General features: G+C 37.3%; 1 protein-coding gene across 7 annotated transcripts in view; it reads right to left on the minus strand.

The window, feature by feature from the left end:
* ROBO1 (roundabout guidance receptor 1) overlaps positions 1 to 22,487 on the minus strand; it is a 687,918-nt gene that overhangs the window by 491,069 nt on the left and 174,362 nt on the right. The window contains exon 1 of one of the 7 annotated variants that reach the window (XM_071433709.1): positions 2,136 to 2,820. The exons of 1 other annotated variant lie outside the window; for it this stretch is intronic. In XM_071433709.1, the coding sequence (XP_071289810.1) occupies positions 2,136 to 2,244 (109 nt within the window). In that variant the 5' untranslated portion in view covers positions 2,245 to 2,820. Of the gene's footprint in view, positions 1 to 2,135; positions 2,821 to 22,487 lie in introns of those variants that run through there. 5 more of the 7 variants (XM_071433705.1, XM_071433710.1, XM_071433702.1 and 2 more) reach the window with 5 other exon arrangements.

Consider the following 22,487-nt stretch of genomic DNA (forward strand, 5'->3'; position numbering starts at 1 on the left):
TATCAATTATGATTAAAGAACATTTTTTCTCTCAGAAATTAGCTCTCTACTTCTCAGAGTATCCAGCTCTGCATGATAATCTGCATCCCCACTACTAGAGAAATTTTGACATCATGGATAACAGAGCCAAATAGTATACAAGGAATGGCATTCCTGTAAAATCTTCTTGTTCTTAGTAAGACTGCTGCTAAAATTTAAATAAAAGAAACACTAAAGGCTACTCCAAGCATCTGGTACTTTCAAGGAGAGCTGATTCAGATCCCTAACTTTTAATGCATTCAACAACTGATGTCTCTAAGCAATCAAGTAACACAATATCAAGGTGCTATAACAACTGATTTACAGTCTATTTTTCCTTTAACCAAATATAGCAATATGCTAATGTGCTGGCTTAAGAGCACCCTGTCCTGAGAGAAAAAAGCAAGTAATTTGAATCTACAAGGTCTAATAGCTAATACAGGTGACATTAAATGAACTATTGTAGCTGCAAAACAATTTTCAAACAGGTGGTGGTCCTAAACTTCTGAATATTTGCATAATTTACTTATCACAGCTAAAGAAGATTGCAAGTTGATTAACTCTACTCATGCTTTTGTGAGACAGTAATGTCTATATCACCATCTATTTCAATTCTTCACAGGAAAAAAAATCAGGCTGAATACTCAGAATCAGAAATTTTCAAACCCCTGCAAGTCAATAAATTAAAACTGAATGTACAGAAGTTTTACCCTTGAATCTGGCTTTTTTCATAACACATGTACAGATACTCATTTTAGAAGGCCTTTTTACTGAGAAAGAAACATACTGTGAAAAAATTTCGTTCAACATATTTCAGTTGTGCCTCAGTTTCCACAATGAGTAAAATAAAAGGCTCTTTTAGTCATAACAAGTTCATGTATTCAAATATTTATAAGCTGTGGGTTGCTATTTTTGTGCATCCCTTATGCACACATTCATGCCCTGCAGAGTGGGCTTTAGATGTAAAGTACCTGTGAGTGGGCAAGGCAGTTCTCACTTCCACTGAATCCATCACCTCTTTCCTTAATGCTACTGATATGGGAACTGAGAGAAGCAGCAGATTTATTAATATTGTGTTCATGCTTTAGGGAAAAAATATTGCTCAAGCTGCAGATGAGCTTCCAGATAAGAGGACTGACAAAATTTCACCTATTCCAAGGATATCAACAGCCAGCCCTCCAAGTTCTGGTTATTTTAGGGACTTCCATCACATACGTTATCCAAGCAACCACATCACATTTAGCTGAATTCAACAGAAAACCTTCATTCTATTTTCAATATTCCTTCTCTCTTTTAGTAATCTAAGTGTTTCTAAAAAAAAAAAAAAAAAAAAAAAAACAAAACAAAACCTCAGCAAATATTTACAGGCATAATGCTAATATTATGCTGCCCATCATGGGCATTCTTGTTTATAAATAGCTGGACAGGAAAAAGGAATAATGTCAGCGAGAACTGAGTTGCCCTTTAAATGGAAATAATCATCTGGTTATTTCAGTCAAGCAGCTGTGTATGCAGTAGGAAGTCTCACAAATATTATGATGACTCATCTACTTTCCTTTTCTAATAGTAAATGCTCTTTTCTCTTTACAAGTGCAGCACTCCTAAATCCTTCACAAGCTGCAATTCTACCTTACATTCCCTTACCTAAATCTGCAGATTTTAAAGTGCAGCTATGCATTTATATCCACAAAATTAGCTGTTATAATCACTGAGGTTACAAGGTTCTTTCACACAAACTGCAGACCTGTGAGATTTGCTGCCTTTATCAAAGCTAACATCTGAAATAGCACGCAAAATGCTAAGACTACAAAGAGAAAAGGTGCAGCCTGGACTGCTCCCAAGTCCCTGGAAAGAGAGGAGTTAATCAGCACAGGCAGTTCAGAGAGGGTGCAGTGAGACACAGGACTGTACTGCAGATGTGTGGAGCTCACGGAAGGTGTGGCCCGTGCCTTCCACATGCATATTTAAATACTTAAATTACACGGCCTTAAGGCTGCTATTAGACAGCAACTTCACAGAGAGGAAGAATTACACAGTGAAACGAGGCCTAATGCATTTCTTCAAACAGAGAGCTGAGAAGAAGAAGAAGAAGAGAAGGAAAAGCCCGGGTTACTCACGATTCTTTTCACCTCTCCACCTTGACCCCGCTTTTATTCTAGGCGCGACGTCCACGGCAGCAGTTATGTCTATTAGCCCAAGCAGCAGCAGCAGTGACAGCACAGCCATGCCAGGTAACAAAAAAAAATAAATCACCTCTACCTGGAGTACTGCTAGAGATGAATTGGAGAAGACTTTCCTCAGTAATGAACAATTGGAGCTAACAGCACTTACTCAGCAGAGGCAGAGGGAGATGTAAAATGTTATTCCTGCTAGAAATGTTTATTAAAAATTTCCATTGCATTGCTTATTTCCTTGATCCAGGGAAAGCAAAAACAGAAGAGTTGTAAAGGCTTCCCCTAACTAGGAGCCTCTGGCACTCAGACGCAGGAGGAGATGCAGTGGCAGCTTTCTGTGGTCCCTCAGAAGCCACCAGCTCCTCACCTGCCTCTGCCACCTCTCAGCCCTTCCTAGTGTTTATCAACATTCCCCACAGCACCCTAGCAGGGGACACAGCCAGGCTGAAAACTGAGTTTTTTCTCCCTCGCTTCCATATTTCACTGCAGTTTCACAGAGCTGATGACACGGAACATTTTAATGTTGACACTCAAATCTCATTACGTTTATCAATGGGCAGAAAAACACAGTTTTTCAAGCTTTCCCCCCCTTACCCACAGAGGGGGGGCAAAGGCAAAAAATAACATATCCAAGATGAAAAAATGAATGCTTAAAAAAGAAACTTTTTTTTTTTTTTAAAAGCTGTGCAGAAACTCTGCCTCTTATTCAGCACAAGTATCTTCTATTCCTAGGGAAAATAACACAAACAATACCACCTCCCACACAGGCTTCTGTCAGCAGATGCTGCATAAATGGAGCAGCGCATCAGTGGTAAGAGAAGCTCTGAGAAATTGTTTATAGAATCTGTGTTACCTAACAAACCTTTCCCCTGCAGTCCAGCAGCCTCAGGGCAGCCAGCACCCAGGGCAAGCAGATTCCAGTGCTTGCAGCAGCACTGCTGGAAGAAATTTAACCCCAGATCCCTCAGTACTGGGCAGCCAGATCATGAACATCCCCACAGTCAGCAAAACAGTCTGAAGGAAGAGCTGGAACACAGCTACCCCTGCCTACCCCTTTCACCATAATTATGAAATCATTCCCCATGAGTTGTGGAGACCCAGAAAAGCTTCATCCTGAGAGCTGAAAATCACTATAATAAGACCAGAGGGCTATTCGTTCATTGTGACAGAGGGCTTTAGTCTGCACAAAGTCTACATTTATATCCAGTAAAAGTAAGAGCAAAAATTTCTAGTCCTTTAGCACCATAAGCATCAGCCTCTGGAATACTTAAAATTGTTACTTATATGACAGTAAAACTTCCTTTTTTCACAGAATAGCAATGAAATAGCTTTCTCCAAGCTGATCTTCTGCCTCACACATTGCATGCTGCCTGTTGTGGATAGATGTAACCAAGCTAAAGAGCTGAGGGCCTTTTTGTTAAATAAAGTAAAGTAAATTTCTAGATGCAAATTCAATTACCAAGAAAGGAGAGACAAAGTAATTTACTTCCATCTTAATAATGCATCTATTTTATAATTTATCTATTCTATAATTTATAATGTTCGCAACCACAGCTCTTTATGAAATTTGAGCTCAAAATTATTAGTGCAATTGAAATACTGCACAAGAACCAGTTAGGAGACACTAATTTCTAAACCTTCTCATGTCAGCGATAGGAACTTTCCAAAAGAGAGCCTGAAGAATTTTCTCACCTAGATCTGGCAGACCACAGATGATCACAAGAAAGTTTCAACAGCCATTAAAGTAGTTATCCCTTTAAAAGGTATGTTCTTTTTCTTTGGACCAGTTAGAGAAATTAGGAAGAGAGATGTGCTCTTATTTCAATTTGAGTGAACTTTGTTCAGTACAAAAAGCAAAGTATTTTTGGAATAGGATATAAAGAACTTGTGATCTCTCAAATCTCCTGCTTCTTACATATTACAAGCAGCCTTCAGTTTTGCTCTGACCCCAGCAGCTCCTTGTGGCTATTCCCTCTGGAGAGGTGACCAGGAGGGATTCCATATATAAACACTGTATCTGGGCAGGGAGAGAGTCATCATGTCCTTGTCTCAGTGGGATTTCTTTATGAAAAGCTTTGGGGTTTTTGTGATCCTTTTATTTGACACGAGTCACATCCATGTGCTGAAGAACAATGGAGATCACTCCTACACATGCTGTTGGGCCTTTGCCCTACAGCAAAAATAACTCCTATGGTAACATATAGTGTGAAAAGAAATGGTTGGGGGGTTCATATTGTCCTTTTTTAAAGCACTTTCTAACTGCACATTTTTCACCATCTGAGCTCATGCCAGTTTAGTCAGGAGTCGCTCTCGAAAGATGACTCATGGTGTTGCTGGTTATGTAAGACACCTGAATGTACCACATTGTTCACTGCACCAAAATACAGCAAAGGAAAAAGAAAAACCCAATTAATATAAGTCTGCCCTTTAGGAGCACATGAGCAGTAATGTAGAATGGTGTAGTTTACTGTGAATGCAGAAATATTGACTGTTCAAAGGACAGCTGCAGTTTTGAGCACCGAAACCAAAAGGTTTTGCAGTCTCACAGTTGACAGTGAACTGTTTGAAGGACAGAAGATAAAGATTTTCAAAGAAAAAAAAAAAGGCCAAATAAAGCATGAAATTCCAGACTGAAACAAATTAATCTGAGCTAAAAATTCAAGCTGCCTCATAGAAGAATTCCCTGCCTTGTAGTTAAAACTTGTTATCCTTTATCTGGTCCCAGATCCAAACTGCATTGAGCCTTGTGCTGTGCAGACGTAAACTTGTACATCAAATTGGTATTTTAGCAGATGTTGGCTGAGCTCTCAAGCCCCACAGCTGTTTTGTCTAACAGGGAATCCTACACAGAATTAATGAAAAGTTTCAGAACTGTAGGCCAGACAGCCTTTTGTCTTACAAGATTAATGGAAAGCCACTTTTATAGACACAAACCACTGCATGGACACTTTTGCACAGGTTGCACCCATTTATCCCATCGCAGCAGAAGGAGTTGTTGCCTTCAAAAAAGCTACCCCATATCCTGAGGAGTGTGAAGAGTTGCCCAAAGCAACGTCTCACAAGTGACATTCACACAAAGAAATGAAATTAGACATTGAAAATTAATCACCAAAGGAGCTTTTACATCACTCTGTCTAACATAGCGCCCCATGGACAGTGTTGCTGGTTAGCAGGGCAGTGGGCAATTACTGCCATCAGAGCAATGCCTTCCCCACTGGAGTAATAGCAAGCAAAACCAAACCAATTAAGCATTCAGAGGTGTGAAGCCAAATAAAAGGTGGTCTGCTCCTATGTGATTCAGTACTTTATAGCTCATTTAACTAGTTTCAGTTTCTGCTGTATAATTTCTGCTCATGCGAGTTCCTCAGCTATTTGAAAGCTTATTCAAAAGCAATATAATTAATTCTGGGAATTAGCCATTGTGGACAATTTTTTCAGAGATGCAGTGGACTACTTGAAGATATTACACTAAGACTGGATGCCTTCCTGACTAATATGTTACAGTTCAGTCAAAAGGATTTGAAGGTAAAATTACATAATGGATTTATGGTCTGTGTTACATTAGTTCTATCTAGCTTTAATACACCTCATTTTCTCAAATCTTCAAACATATTTAATTTCTTTTCTCCTCAGCTTTCATAATGTCCCAAACTTTTAATTTCTGGTTTAGTGCACCATAGATAAAAGTCACTTGCAATTTACTGCCTAGATCTTTCCTTGGATCAAGTAGCTTCCACAGAGCTTTTTATCCATAATAGGCAGAACTTTTTTCCTGAAGTTTTTTCTCTCTTCACTACAGACTTTACCTGATAACAGAGCTCGCTACAGCATTTAGGCAAGAGCTTCCAAGGAAGGGTTGAAATAAATTTTCTCTGCATTCATTCACAAAGACAGGATGAAAGCTACAGCCTCTCCCACTAGAAGAGCAACTGTCCTTTGAACAGTCAGTTCCCTTTGTACACAGAGGTCCTTCTCCAGCCCTCAAAGTCACTTCCTTACACAGAGACATCTCTGTCGCTTCTGAAGATCCTGCCACAGACTGTGTTGGAAACTGATGACCTAGGAAAGCTTTTTTAGCACAGAAGTCAGGTGCTGGTTTAGCACAAAGGAGGACAGACTGACAAGGAAGAGCCTGGCTGGGCACCATGCCATGGGTTCTTGAGTCATCCCCTCCTCAAAGTCACACAAGGGCTGGCTCAACCTCCCTTATCATGGAGGGCAGTGAGCCGCCCTTCCCAGTCCTCGATTTTAAGGCATCTTTATCAAATTTGCAAAACAAAGCAGGTTTCTATTTCTGCAGTATGAGCTCTACTTAAATAGCTGCCAAATACAGTTCTTACACTGCCTTTGATGCCCTTCTGCAACAGTCTCCCTTTTTAAAAGAAAAACTGGATCTGGTGGCTGTCAAGGAGCCTGTGTGAGGCAGCCGTACAGAGACTTTGGGGCATGACAGGACAACAGTCACAGAACTCATTAAAGCTAAACATTACCCAAGTTTTATTTTACAAGCCTTATAACTCTAAAAGCTCCAGGGAGATCAACTCAGATGTAGCAGTGTTTGCCATGAAAACATTGTAGTGCTGTGAAGTGAAGGGCACACACACATAATTCAGCACTGTGTGTGTGGAACAGACCCACACACCATTGTACCCCTGCAGTCTTGGGGAAACACTCAAGTTCCCAAATCAGCTTGGCTGGGTTTTTTCTGTTTTGATTGTAATACAGATCTAATTAATACATCAACTGAACAAAGATCCTGAGACTGACTAGGGTTTTTTAATCATTCAAATGCATACATTTGAAAAAAAACCTGCCAAATTCACTATTCTGACATACTTGGTTTTTTTTTTCTGTTTACTTATAGAACACCAACAGTGCCCTCAGCACTGTATAATCGTATAAATTAGCATTACCTCTCTCCTAAAGACTTCATGGTCCAGCATGACTGAGTCTTAAAAGTCATCACTTCTCTGAGGGCATATATTTGTTTCTTAATTTCCTCATGTTAAAGCCTTTACATTCTCAACCATAACATTAGACATTTTGCTAGTACAATTTACATTTTTGGTGGTAAAGGAAAACAAATGTGTTCTTCATGCGTGCAAAGATACACACAAGTCTTTAAGTAAATGTACAGCACCTATGTATACATGCTTCTGCTAATAAAAACCACAAACACAAAAACAGAGCAGGATTTGCACAATTAGAAAGAAGTTCTGATACATATTATTTAGTCTTGGCTAAAGCAACATTTAAGTAAACTGATCTTGGTTTGGATCAACCAGGCCTTACATATATACTCATTAATTATATACCATTAACAAGAAATAACATTCCGCTTGATGAAATTGGAAAAGAGAAGATCTGGTTTTTGAGGCAAAAAGTATGTTTTCCTCACCCATGTACCTTATCAATTTGCCATCTATCCTCATGCCCTCAAGGCAACACCGATTTTGATTTTGATTTATGTCAGAGACTACAATTTTCCTCAATTTATTTTTCCATGTGACTGCAGAAGAGTCGGCATTAGACAAAGCCTGTAAAGTTAAGCTAGGAACTACTATGAATTGTACAAGAAATTCCCCATTACAGGCCTAGCTAGTAATGCTATGAGAAAAGCATTTTTAGTTTTCTCTTGGTATAAGAAAACCAAGAATTAAGCCCTTTTTTTTTCTTATTTTATAACATATTTCTTTTCTCTTTGTTTATAAAAGATGCTTAAAGTCCATCAGGAAGTAAATTTAAAAAAAAAAAAAACCAAACCCTGATCTAGGAGCATGTAATAAAGAAGATATTTTGTTCTTGCTGGTAAAATGCAAAGTGAGTTCCTATGAGATACCTCCAAATTTGCACTCAGGCAAAGGAACCAACCTTCCTAAGCAACCTAGACATGTTAGACATTGTAACTGGCTAAAGCCTAATGAGACAACAAATCTTAAAGGCTGCTGTTTGAGCTGGAGGTGGCACCTTGTCCTTCATACCAGGAGAGTTTATGCATTTAAAGTCATTATTGGGAAAAAAAATAGAGTAAAATAGCCAAAAGGCTAAGGAGCAGAAGAGCAGGGCACTCCAACCCCAGCTGACCCAGGGTACCTGAGTGATGCTGGTGCTATCACAAACTAGCAAGTTGAGCTCACTCTTGCACCACCTCCTCCTACAGCCACAAATTTCTTTTGCACAATAGAGAACTAATTTTTCTTTAAAAGCAAAGAGTACCAGCAGACTCTGGATCCCAACACACCACTCCTGAAGGAAGCACGGCTTTCATGAAGGCATCGCATCTGTCAATATGCTTTCTTAGCTCTGGCACTAAATCAGCAAAACCCCTGAGTGCATCTCAAGTGCTCTCAGGATCCTCAACCACAGCACTCCAGGCTTTTAAAGGCTCTCTGTCTCTTACTGCTGTGATCCCACACCAGCAGCCAGAGCGTGCCTTCTTCTAATGATTATTTAGCATTTTTATGTGTGACTGCACAACTAACAGCTCTTCACAGCTCTATGTGAGCTGATATTTCAACACAGCCAGTGTTTTATGTCAGCATAAATGAGAAGCTGTATGAGACTACCACAAGAATGCTTCCCAGATCATGTTGATAGTAAAATTTTATAAGATAATGTTGGCGTTTTTAACATCAAGCTTATGGATTAAATATGTCCCAAACACATTTAATGTATTCAAGTCATTTATCATTTTCTGTTCTAACAAATTGGCAATATTTATCCTATTAATTCAGGCAAATGTAGGACTGTTTACTGAGTGGTGGAGAATTATAAGGATATGTTCAGACAAAAATAAACACAAGAAAACTAAAGTGAATATTGTTTAATGTAAAAATATGCCATCCTACTCAGCTCTCAAAATAAACTGCTAAACTGTCGTCGGCCTTCTGCTTTTCAAAAAAAGTGATTGTTAGGCTAATCTGTCAGGACTGATTTGCATTTCTATATTTACTTTTTCTCACACATTGAAAATATCATCTTAGTGGGTTTCAAGAAAACATTCAGAGAAGACCTGGACATTTTATAATTCAAGATCAAATACATAGCTTGTTGCATTTTTTCTTCTTATTTTTGCTTTAAAAATGTATTTCCTTTTTGCTTTGTTTTCCTTTCCACTGATCTCTGACTTCTCCATACTCCACCTGTGTGTACTACTCCCTTTTCTTTCCAGTATATAATTTTTCCCAGCTCATCATTCCTCAGCTCTTTCCTCTCTGTCCCCAGTTAACCAAGCCCTGCTCAGAAGTGAGGTATTGCCTGGAAGAGGTGCAAAGGAAAAGGTAGTTGAGCTGAGAACTGTGCCAACATGAGTGAATAACTTATGATGAGAAACCCAGGTGAGTGTGGCATTATCTCAGCAGGTGATTTTGAGTAGATAACATGAGATAAACATGTATTTTGCAAACTGTCCCTGTGATTATTAAGCTAGAAGTTGAAGCCAGCCTGCCAAGTACCTAAAACTCCATGAAATTTGTCCCAGAAGATGGAGATATTCCTGGTATTCACTCTGTTCATTTAAGAAAAGAAATTACTTTCTACACATGCTTGCTGAACAGGGCATGTTGTTGGAATACAAAGTCAGCTAATTTTTCCTGGGGTGGGTGGCACCAGAAATGTGGGAAACTATCTTGGCAGATGGGCAGAGAAGAGGAACTATGACAAAATATCTAAAAGCAGGTATAAGAGTCTGGTTACACTTTTTCTGCTCCTGCCAACCCAAATTGCAATGCAGTGAAGGCTTTACAATAACTTCATCCAGGCATATGAGGACATTTCCTCTGCAGTGTTTCCATACTGATCTTCAGAACAAGAATCAAGGTCAATGTCTCACAGCCTAATAAGAAAAAAATTCATTTGAAGGACAATTTTACCAAGCAGTTGCATTGGTGTTAATGAATCAGTTGGAGTTTTTTTTAACTTTTTCAGTTTTCCATTTTGTCAGGGAAAACTTAATTCTCCAGTGTTGAATCTCGTTATTAGGAGACCAAGTGACTTATAATAACTTTAGCAATGACATGGCTTGTGTCCCAAATGGTGCAAATAATTCACTGACTGTACTGGATCTATATCAAACTGTGAGCATCTGGCCTCCTCTGCTTTGATCAACATTTTCAAAGCCTACTTGAGAAAGATGGATGCCCTGTCCTATTAAGAGAACAATGGGAACTGAGTTTCTCTGTATCCAGAGAGAAGGCAGTAATACAATTTCAGCAGTCAATGCAAGTTAGTGGTTTGACTTCTATTTGTGCCTTTGAAAATCTCCCCAGTGAGATTCTTTGGGTGAATTAGAGCCATGGGGTAATCTCCTAAATTGGAACAGAATCAATAAGCTAAATGAAAACATTTACCTCAAACTCTAATTTAAACACTGAGCTGATGGAATTAAAAATGTCGTATCTTTAATAGGTGCACATAAATAAAAGTGTCATCATTATATGTCATAATGAGCATGGGGCTAAAATTACTGTCTGAAACCTCGTGCAAACTCTACATTCAAGTGAAATAAAACACAAACACATTACTTCATTTTTCTATGGGTTGAGATACAGCAATAGTAGAAACGGGCCACCGTTCCTGACTTTTGTTTGTATTTCAAACTAAAAATTACATTCTTAACTGATTTGGGGCAGCATTTTGCTTTATATTTCATGTTGTCCTACTGTACACAGATGTATTAATGGAAATCAGCTGAAAAACAAAAGTGTGTGTTTTTAATGAGTTCCACACTTTCTAAACTAAAAAATCACAATCATAATATATTTGTGTTTAGAACAATTTCGTAATAACTTAGACACTTGAAAATAAACATCCCTAAGTATATGAGTTACTTGAAATTAATAACCTCAGTAATAAAATCAATACTATCCTTATAGCTCTTAGTAATTTTTTCGAATATTGATTTTTTTTGTAAGGCTTGCTTATTATTTGGTTTGCTGATATTGTTTTTATCTATCATAAAGAGAAGCATTTTTATGGAAAATAATTGAAAATGAACATGTGAAATAAACAAGGAACAACTGCAAACAGCCAAGTGATCATTTTAAAGATTAAAAAATCAAAATTTGGAGACATCTAATGCTGAATCATTTTCCTTTGAAAAAATTGAAATATCCATAAAATGCAAATGTACCATTCAGTTACTGGTAGAAGTTTGTTATGGGAATAAAAAAATTGTACCAAAACTATGACTGTAATGACCAAATTCTCCTTTCTAGTAACAGGATTAAACATAGCTAATTATGATAAAGAAAAGATAAATTTCTGAGAGGCAGAGCTATATAGCAAAATTTTTTACATATAGGATGGATATATATGTATAACACAAAAAATAAGTAATAATAATAAAAAAATTAAAAGAACATCAACTTTGTTAAGGTCAGATGAGAGTGATTTTCTTTCTCATTAGAATGGAGTGATGATTATCACCTTTCAGAATTATCAGTATAAATCCCTGCTTATTCAAATGATTACAGCTGTAATGCTTTAAATGATTTTCAGTGACTTCAGGTGTTGCTTCCCACATACTTTTTTTTCTCTAATTATTAAGTCTAGTCGATTCCTCTTCCTCTTTTCTTTGCCCCAATTTTTATGTTTTCCATGTTATCTAAGTTAACACATTCACTTCTTACATGGGGACCAGTTGTCTGATCCATTTCACAGATCTCTGCTCTGTTGACAGCTACTCTAGGTGCATTCAGAGCTATTTTAAAGATGAAAGCTGCTAACATGACTTTCTCAAATATGTCATCTAAGACAATAGTTTAAAACTTTAAAGAGCCTGTAAAAACCTCCATAAAAAAGAACAAAACAAAACAACTGAAAACCACTTAAAAATAAAAAATTATTCAGATTTGAAAAATATTAGCAGTCACAGAAATGCTGATAGCTTTTCAGATAAAAGACTAATTTTGAATATAAAAACTATACTGCTAATAAAAATTAGCATACAATCAAAGTATATTTGGCTGTGATATGATATAAAATGGAAGGTTTTTGCAAAGAGTAATAATGACCCTCTGAAAATTACTGGGCTTGCATGTAGTGCATTTTTACAGTAGTGAATAAGGAGTCTGTAAAAAATGAAGCCTGTAAAGTCTGCAGTGTGACTGCAAAGTCTGCAGTGTGACAGCCTGCCCATGCCTCCCAAAGTAGGAACTCCTGTCTTTTCAAGGTGAAGGCTTGACATTAGCAAAAATAAAGACCAAAAGTGCCACGAAGGAGGTGAGTGAGTGCAAAGTGTGAGTGGCAGTCCTTGGGAAGGCTGTGCTCCAGCCTGACACATTGGCAGGGCATGGAGGCTCATACTGGGAAATAACTGCCTGAATATGATTTTCTGTGGGGCCCTTGAAGTAGGTGAGAGCATTCCTGGCTGACTCCTACTCCTCCTTTCTTTCTGTCCACTGTGGATTGCTGCAGTTTGGCTCAAAATGCCTAACACAAGCCCAGGGGGCTGGCTCAAAAGTTTGGGGTTTTTTTTTTCAGATTTTATATACGCTCAATGTTCATTGCATAAATTAATCTCAGCCTTGCTGTACCAAGACACCTTCAACATTCCCATTGGTTTTGGAGAGAACCACGGCCTCTAAAAGTGGATTTTCCTCCCCACCATATTCCAAGACCTATCATTAGCTTTTGCTATGCAGTGGGACTTCATGAATTTCAGTTTTAAAAGAAAAAATCAGTCAAAGAGAAGCCACAGTCAACTCTAATGTAAACAAGCTCCACAGATATTAAAAGCATTTGGGCAAACCTCAGGGCAGACTTCAATCCCACATCACTATGACATCTGGAAAGAAGGAAAGAAAACCCTGTAAGAACAGCACAGAGCTCTTCCCTTTGCTCATCACTGTTTTTATTCCCTCGTCTTTGTCCTCATTTTCTCCTTCTCTCCTTCCTCTACATTTCCTCGCACAGCTCACACTTCACTAGACAGCTAGAGCAAATCGCATGGCAGAATTTCATATATGCTATTTCAGTTTGTCTAAATAAGTTATTCCTTTAACATGAAGTTCATTGATTCATCAGACTACACAACTGGAGGATTTACAGAAAGATTTGTCCTCAATTGAATTAACAAATTCTCCTTATTTAAATCCTCTTCACTCTATTTTTGCAGGGATTGTTCAACGATTTATTCTCTTCCTCTCTTTGGAGCAGTTCATGTCTTTTTCTTGGAATGTAGTACCTCCTTATATGTAAATATATAGAATATATACTAGGAATTTTTTTACTAATTGTTTATAGCACGGAAATAGATGGAGAACAAAAAGAAACAAATACCTAACATACTGTTATGTAATGTGATAGCTTCTCCTCTAACTAGCTGCTCCACTCTGTGGCAGAAATTGCAAGGCCACCTGTGGGTCCACTCCCAGTTATCTGTAATTTGGCCTATCAGCCCTAGCACTACATGACATAATTCTCTGCTCACAACATATGTTGGCAGTTTTACTCTGTGAGGTCCATTTACTGGATCTAAAGCACACAGCAAAACTGGGCTGTGTGCGCACAGAAATCCCCAGAGTAACCTGATATTTGTAACCCATAATGCTGCTTGATTTGGTTTCAATTAGATCTATTTGAATTCATGATTCTGAGATTTTATGGAACTTTTTATATAGCACCATGCTCACTGTGCTCATTATGCAATGCAAGGCGATGTAGAACAGAAATTAGGAACTGTAACTTGCTGTGTCACAGGTTAGAAAATGGCACAAGAGAGGACCCCAAACAAACAAAACACCCAGCTGAAGTAGGAAGAGGGAACTCAGTATTTCTGGAGTTATAACAGGAGTTATAACCAAAATACTTAACCGAGCAATGAAACAATCTGATAAATTTGCAGCTGCTGGGAGATGTCAGAACTTAATTTTGTGACTAACTCCAACCCATCATATTGAATTTTAAAAGTTAACCTCAAAGAAAGTTTGGAAAAAAAAAATAGGGTTTGAAAACTGATTTAAAACCATTTCTATGTTGTGTTTAATTTAAACTGTAGATGTCACTGTATCAACTGTTGCTAAAGCCAATACTAATAATTATAAATGGCACCAATATAGCCAGATTAATTTTAAACAACAGTTTTTTAACAGGAAGAAATACCAATTTTCATTTGTATTGGCTTTAAATAATTAAGCAAATCTAAGAATATTTGGGTCCAAAGTATGCATCCAGTTTAAATGAGGGCTATGAGAAGTGACTGTAGACATTATGAAGATTATTACTCAAAAATCAACATTTTTTCAGCCTGCAATACAGAAATATGAATGGCTTGGGGCATATTTTCTAAATCTTTTGTTATCAAATACTGCGTTGGTTCTGGTACTTCAAATTCCAAAGGTAAGGATTCAGCAGACCTATAAATACTCCTTTGGTGTACAGGAATATTTTTTAGTTCTACAACACAGAAGAATTGATTGGTTAGTATTTGCAGAAGGCCTCTGGATAAAATGTGTGCTAGGATAGAAGCATGTGCTTTTGTACTTGAAAACTCTACCACAGATGAATTAGATATTTGGCCTTGTATTAACTTGAGAAGTTCTGCATCAGCATTTTACAATTGTAGCACATATTTCATTTTCATTGGCAAACCACAACTCATTACAAGTCTAATTTATACATAGCCAAGCGGTATGGCTTGTCAAATAGGAACATATGAACTTGGAAATAGCCAACGTTTTCCAGTAATTTCAGAATTTTTCAGCCTTCTTGAAAGGGAGAGTTAACAGCCTTAGATTTTCTAGAGTACATCTGAATAGTTTCAGGAGCCAAATCTTTTATTCTGTGTTTCAGTGCCAGCATAAGGTTCCTTCAAAACCATCCTCCCAGTTTATATCCTTGAAATAGTACTCCATGCAAAACTTCTGGTTCTGGCAGCAGAACATCCTTATTTTCTTTTATTCTTTGAATCTTGAGAATTTCTCCAACTCCTCATAAAAGAAGATCATGGGAACATGCTATTCTGTCAAGCACAAAGATGAGAACCGTAGACAGGAAAATCATTAGGCAGAACTTGAAAATCAAGGGTAAGAAGGATTAATGAAGAAACGAAGAAAGTTGTGATGCTCTAAATCAAAATGAAAATCAAAAGGGAAAAAAATCAGCATAAAAAAGAAGACTAATTTTTGGTCAGATTTTTGTCAGGAATTTTTCTCAAGCTGTGAAGGTGATAAACTACTCCAAATGGTCCTTGACAAAAAAAAGCCCTACAGCACACAAACAAAAGAAAAACCAACAAACAAACAAAACCCCCAACATCAACAACATACAAAACAAACCGCAAACAAAAACCAAAACAAAAAAGTCCAACAACAATAAAATAAGAAAATATGAGGTTTGAGAGCAAAGAAGCCTAAAATATAGTGATCAGTTGCAGTGTGGTCACCACTCCCACCTCAGCAATCCTTTTTATCTACAGAAGTTAAAAACCTTAAAGCAGCAACAGTATTCTTGTGTCTTTACAATTGAAATACCTGAATTATCTGCTCAAAACCTTCCCATTTTAGTGCACTTAGTTTGCCTGAAATCCACAGGCAAAAATTTATTATTTAGTACTCTTTTTACAGGAATTCCCTTAAATAAAATTCTGCTAGACATTTTATACCAAAATTTATTTCTGAAACAATCTGCATGGCTATAGCAACCTATAATTAAACCAAATATAAAATAGAAATAATTTACAAGAATCTGTATAATGGTTGTAGCTTTGTTTACCAAGATGTTTCTAAAAGCAATATTATTCACTGAAACCATACCATAACTGCTTTGTCCTGGCAAGAGCAGAATGCACTTGTGTGTGCATTCTGCAATCCTGGCAGATTAAGCAGAATGCACAGGTATGTGCAAATGTGTACTCCACAAACTAGACAGGAGCAAGACTGCATTTAATATGTTACATCCTTTAAAATATTTCTACTGTGTGTTGCACAAAGTGTCAGTCCAAAAGTTTCAGTGGAAGTCTAATAAAGTTTTTCATCACTCAGACTATGACCTCAGTGTACATTTTGTACTGAGAAATGTGCACATAGTTTGCGTGTTCATTTTTTTTTAAAGTGAATCCAATACATTGAATCAATTTTTATTCCTGTTTTCCCAATATTAACTTTACTATGGGATAGAATAATTACCAGTTAGGAATGATAAAACTGCAAAGCTTGAACGTATCAGTATTCTCATTAGAATTAGGTTCTAATTCTCAATAGGTATTGAGCAAGGTATGTTGCTGCAGCTAGCAGCAATTAATAGTAGTTTAGGCTCCAGTTCTAATTTTATTAGAATGCCATATATGCTGAATAATGTCACACTGGACTGTTCATTTTTGCTCCAGCCACAGAGTGCAGTTTGGGCCATCCCCCTCCTGGAGAACAGGAACACAGCAACAAGTCTCCCATTAGCCATGGGGGCTGCTCCCAGCCCCACAAACACAAAACCAAAACCAGATGTCAGAGATCTGCAGCTGGGATTGGAAGATATCTTGTGGCTCTCAGGCACAAAATAAAACTCTAATGAATTTTTTTTTAGAACGAGGAAGTAGGACTTAAATATCACAAAACGCTCACATGGAATATTGTAAGTTGTTTCTACCTCACGCAATGCCAAAACCAATCCAAGCATCTTAAAAATGGATACTATACCAATTTGTTTTTCTCACTCTCCCTCATTATCTCTAAGTATATGAAAATTGAAAGTTATATAGTACTAAAAGCTGGACTTCCAAGATAATTATTCAAAATAAGATACTTCAAACTTATACTATGGAACCAGGTTCAAGATACATTTCTGTCAAATGAAATTCTCTTTGGCTTCAACTAATCTTCTCTTGCTTAAAACCTGTTACACAAACATTTTGAAAGCAGAGGCTCTACAATAAAGATGCTGCTAAGCTGAGAAGCTCCACACATATGAACTAATGATGTAGCTGACAGTGTCAAAAATATCCTTAAAGAATACTTCACTCTTAGAGATGACTTAGCCTCGTGGACCTCAATGGAAGTTTTCCATTGTCTCGTATAGAATTTAGTCAAAAGTTTGACAAGAGAAAGTGACAGCATCTCAAAAAGACCTATAAATAAGATGACTGGGGAAGAAGAAAAGCACTGCTTTGCTTAGAAATTATAAATTCTAGAAAATATACAAGCAATTAAAATCCCAACTTATGCTGAAGCATTAATAAAAAATCCTAAAATATAGTGTGTTTTTCCCCAAGGAAAAAGACCATAAACGTGCTTTGGCAAACTTTAGTTATGTACAGAAATAAGAATTTTTTTATGTTTTGGATTGTTGCAGCTTTCTTTTAGGGGTTAATGTAATTTCTCAAATTTCTCAAATGACTTTGAGCAGTTAATGTAATATCTACCCATTTTAGAAAGATTAAAAAAAGAGTCACAAGCAGTTAAAGGTTGCGTGACGAAATGTATAACTTAATGTTATATAATACTTGCTAGAGTTAATTCATTTTCTGTATTCTATAAGAATCCTAGACAACTGCAAAATTATAAAAAGGATTATGAAAAGTGCTGAAGTAGTTTTCTCTTACTTTAGGTTGGACAGTCCTATAATGCTTTTTTCTCATTAGTGTGCATGCTAAGGAAAGAAGATGCAATCTTCAGAATATGATTATATGGCAAGTCTCTCCAGCTCATCCTTCTGAAATCTTTTACATGTTCCACCTACAATTGCAGGCAACTTAATATTGAAGTAATTTACAACAATGCATCTGATATCTTTGTTTACCGAGAAAATTTTCAATGCAGTATTATTCATTTAAATTTCAATCTGATTTGCTATTTTTTTATAAATTAATTATTTCAACAGAAACCTCATCCATGGTTCTTGTTACTGATATCCTCCTCCTCCAACTAATTTAATACAGGAAATTGTGTTACAGTCCTCCTTGTTCTTAAAGCAACTCCTAATTCTTATTTAGTGAGGTTTGCAATGAACAATATACTAATAAAACACATTCTTATTTTAATCATATTAAATACTGACTTTGATGTTTAGGTTCTCCTTCATTAAGATTTTAAAATTTAATCTTTATCCATGAAGATACTTAGACTTAAGGGGACTAATTCTTACAGCAAAACTTGCAGATACACAAAAAAATTTGTTAATTTGTTTTATTTATGTATGTTCTGTACTCAATAATTAAAAATATCTCTCCAGAAACAAGATGAAGGATAAGCCACATACATATGCCACAGACAGTCCTCAGTGGATTAGAAGTAGAAACTTCATATGAATTGATACTGTCAGTCCTGAAAAAAAATCTCAGACCTCAAAAAGTGCCCTCTGTACAACAGTTTAATGTACAGATAATGAAATAAAAGTCTTGAAAATAACCTGTAAATATAATTACCTTGCAGAAGGAGGTTTCTGTTTTCAACATAACTTACAGAATGCAGAAGATAAATTGGTAAAGATAACATTCAACTGATAAATCACAATTGATAAAAGAGAGATGATCTCTCTTAAATTACAACTTACAATAAATTCAGGCAAGACAAATGAGGTTTTGAATTGATACATCACAGAAGTCAGGGATGTCAAAACTGTATTTTCTAAGAGTTCATTATGAAATGTAAGTAGCACTGAAATAAATCTTTGTGGTCTTCAGAAATTACATTACAACACATAGCTCAGGGGTGTAGTGCACTGGTTCATATCTGTCCACAGAAAGCAGAAGTGACTTTTTGGAGTCATTAGTCAGCCTTGGACAAGAAAAGGCCCAAGAATTGTATTTGTGAGTGAAGATATGTTACTGCAGGGAAGCTTATCTGTTTATTTCCCATCAGCTTCATTCATCTCTTCTGGCTGATGCCTGGACTGAAAATGCATCAGCTCCCAGATGTCACACCCAGTGCCCAGTGTTTCAGTGTGAAAGGGTGCTGCACACAGGTCATGGCAGCTGCATGAGGACAGCAAGGTGAGAGGAGGAACTTTGATTGTCATGAGATATATGACTGCCGTATGATTGTCATGTCTTTCGTTTCTAAGTCAACAAGGGGGAAACTCCACAGCTCACTTCTATCCCTCAGCTTCAGTGAGTCACTTCCATCAGCCAAGTTCTGACCTCTGCTCATCCTACCATCCCCTTGGTCATACACACACTGGAGGATCAGGAATGACACTCCCTTCACATCTTTGAAGGTGTTCTCCTTCCCCCAGGCTGGTTACATCGAGCCTGGGAGGAGATCAGCACCAGATACCCCCACTTAAACATTCATAAACCACTTGCACAGGCTATGGGCTGCCAGAGCAAATGAATACAGATAAAAGTTTATGACCAAAAGCTTCTGAGTCTCTGCATTTAGCCATGCTGCACAAAAAGTCTTTGACCTTGAAAATGTTTGAGTGCCATGGACACCTTCCTTCTCCCTAGAGTAGAGTAGGATTAAGTACTTAGTAATTAAGAGCCCAAGATTTTGCCAGAGTTACTCAGTTACAGGTACATGCCACACCAGGCAAATTCTGAAAGATTCTGACATGATAAATAGGAATAAACTGAATTTTTTTTAATGTCCATTTCCACATGTTTTTAAGTTGTGACTCTATAATGCCACAGCAAATAGAAACCCAAACTCAATATTATATTCACTCAGAGAGAAAAAAATACAGTTTTGAGCCAGCAAAACTGTGACATATGAAACAGATAGCTACTGCCTGTCAGTATAATCTGCAAGGAATACAGTTTTTAAGCCCCATACTTCTGGGTATGTAGGAAAAAGAAGCCATTACAGCAGTGAGAAGGGAAAATATTCTTCTTTAAGGTCAGAGGGACAACTCCTACTTGTTGGCAAATGGACTCCTTAAAGCATGATGTGATCAAAGGGACACTCCAGAACAAAGCCAAGGCACAATTGCCTGGTTTTCTAAAGTCACATACATTTAAGTGAATGAGAGATTAAAAGAACACAATATTAGGCAGCACATGACCGCCAAATTTTGTACATGTACAATACCTTGCTAAGAATATTAAAATATTACTGTTGCTCTTGTGATGTGTGCTACTAGAAGGGTAAAACCTGATTACAAAGACGACCCTGCCCATGCAGAGTCTTGTGCACATTGCACATGATGTATTAAAAATGGAATTCTGCAATAGCTGACAGGACAGGGAAATGAGGACTGGGGATAAAAAAAAGAGAAGGAATCAGGGAAATGCAGACCCCCAGGCACAAAGCAACAATTTATTCAACCTGCCTGCTAGCTGTCGGGTACTTCAAGCTCACTAGAATATGTTCCAGTACTGATAAAAAAAATGTGTCACAGGGAGGTGGAGGAAAAATAGAAAAGGGTGTTGAAATTTGTGGTCAGAATTCATAATCCATATCCAGAAATGCCTAGTAAATGAAAAAAAAGAACAAGCAGAAGTAAATAGATTTTACCTGAGCTTCAGCTAGGATTTTGTTACTATTATTGGGATGATTTGAGAGACTGGTAGAGATGCACCTTCATTCAACGTTTGCATGCCATCTCCTCTTTTTGCTTTATGAATTCCTTGCATTCACAAAATAGTTTTTGGTGTTTAGTGTCCAAATTTCAGCTGTATCTTCAAGCATTTACTGGTTTTGCTTGGTACTGTTTCTGTGCCCTGGCTAAGCATGTAAAAAATTACTAAAAAAAATGTAAATGCCAAAATAATCTACAGATTTGCATCAATCTGTGCAATGCATGTTTGCACAAACATATGACATTTCCACTTTTTGAAACAATATTCTGGTCGGGAAAAATATCTAGAGGAGCTCTAGGAAGAATACAGTTATGAACACAATTTCTATCTATTTATAGCTTTATGCTTGTCATTTATTAATACACACAAATCTACAGTGTCTTTTTCTCTAGTTATCTTACTTTCATTCCCCAACTTATCATCCAAACATCTGCCCATAGCTAGGAAACACGTAAAGGTGTTTCCTTGTATTGTAAGCCAACAAAATTATGGCATAAGGAATTGTTGGCAGTTTGGTGTTTTTTCCCTCCTAGTGACAGGTAATACCTTGCAACAGATGCTATTCATTTCTTCTGGGTGAGCTTGGTTCTTACTGGGCTTGCAAGGGGATAGATTGATGAATAGTGTAAAAGAAAATGAGTTTAGAAAAGTAATATTTTAGAAAAACAGAAATGGAGCTGGGCTGTGAAAATTGTGGTGGAGAGAAAAGTGTTTGTGGTTAATGAAGAAAATAATTGGAAAGGGTCGGTTTTACAGCCTGCCTTGGCTGTTCCTATTAGAAGATCCAATCTCCCATATCCACAGGATGGCAACTTAAAAGGGATCTTGGAGGCTGACAAAGCTCTCTGTGTTACGCCATAATGCTACTTTCACAAAGAATTTATGAGGACATGGCAGTGAAAACCTGGAGTCCTTCCCTCCCTCCGACAGACAGCAGGAAGATTGGAAAGACAAAAAGATGCAGCATCACACACATAAATAACCCACGTGCACAAAGCTGAGTTACAGTGTCTAACACAACACTCCTGCAAACACACTTGAACACATCAGTGTGTTTGAACAAAACTGCTTAACTCTGGTAGAGCATCTGAATTAGGATTTTCAGAGGCACTCAGTGTAAATTTAATTGGTTTGCCAAAAGCAGCATGGATTTTTGGTGCTGCTTCAACAGCAAACAGAGTTGAATCATGTTTTCCTTTTGAATACAGCTCTACTAATTGTTTGTCTTTGACAAACTGCATGACTTTTCTGCTACATAAAATTAACCACACAAATACTCATGGCTTTGATATCTGAGTATAACATTGCCATAAATCCCATGTTAGATGGGATGTCACACTGAAATCAAGGTAAACTTAAGCCACTGCAGCTTTCTGGGACCTTTTGCTTTCAGTGGATTGCTACCTGGAGGTGTTACGTTAGTGCTTTTGGCAGGACCATGGAATAAACTATTAGAATTCAATGTGTTTGGTTTAACTAGAAAAGCCTCAAATAATTTAAGAGTATGCTTAAATGTGAACATGCCTTTGTGTGGTAAATACCTGAAGCTGTTTTACCATGATTAGAAGGACTCTTCTGGTTTGCATTAATTTGGTAGAAGTGCAGATTAGAAATGAATGTGACAGCCCCCTGACTACACCCTTACCTCTGTACCTTCTAAGGATGTGGGAGAAGAGGCAGCTGGCACTCAGAAAGAGCAGAGCTATCATTTAGCTCTAGCATGGGTATGGTTTCCTTCTCTGCTGTTTGGTTTGCACTTGTAATTGTGGATTCCAAATTCTGTTGGTAATCCAGAATTTGGGATGGGCGTTCTCCCTATGACTTCCACCACAACATTGAACTGA

The sequence above is a fragment of the Agelaius tricolor genome, unplaced genomic scaffold (assembly GCF_023055355.1).
Source record: "Agelaius tricolor isolate 1412-34295 unplaced genomic scaffold, bAgeTri1.0.p SCAF_9, whole genome shotgun sequence".
NCBI lineage: Eukaryota > Metazoa > Chordata > Aves > Passeriformes > Icteridae > Agelaius > Agelaius tricolor.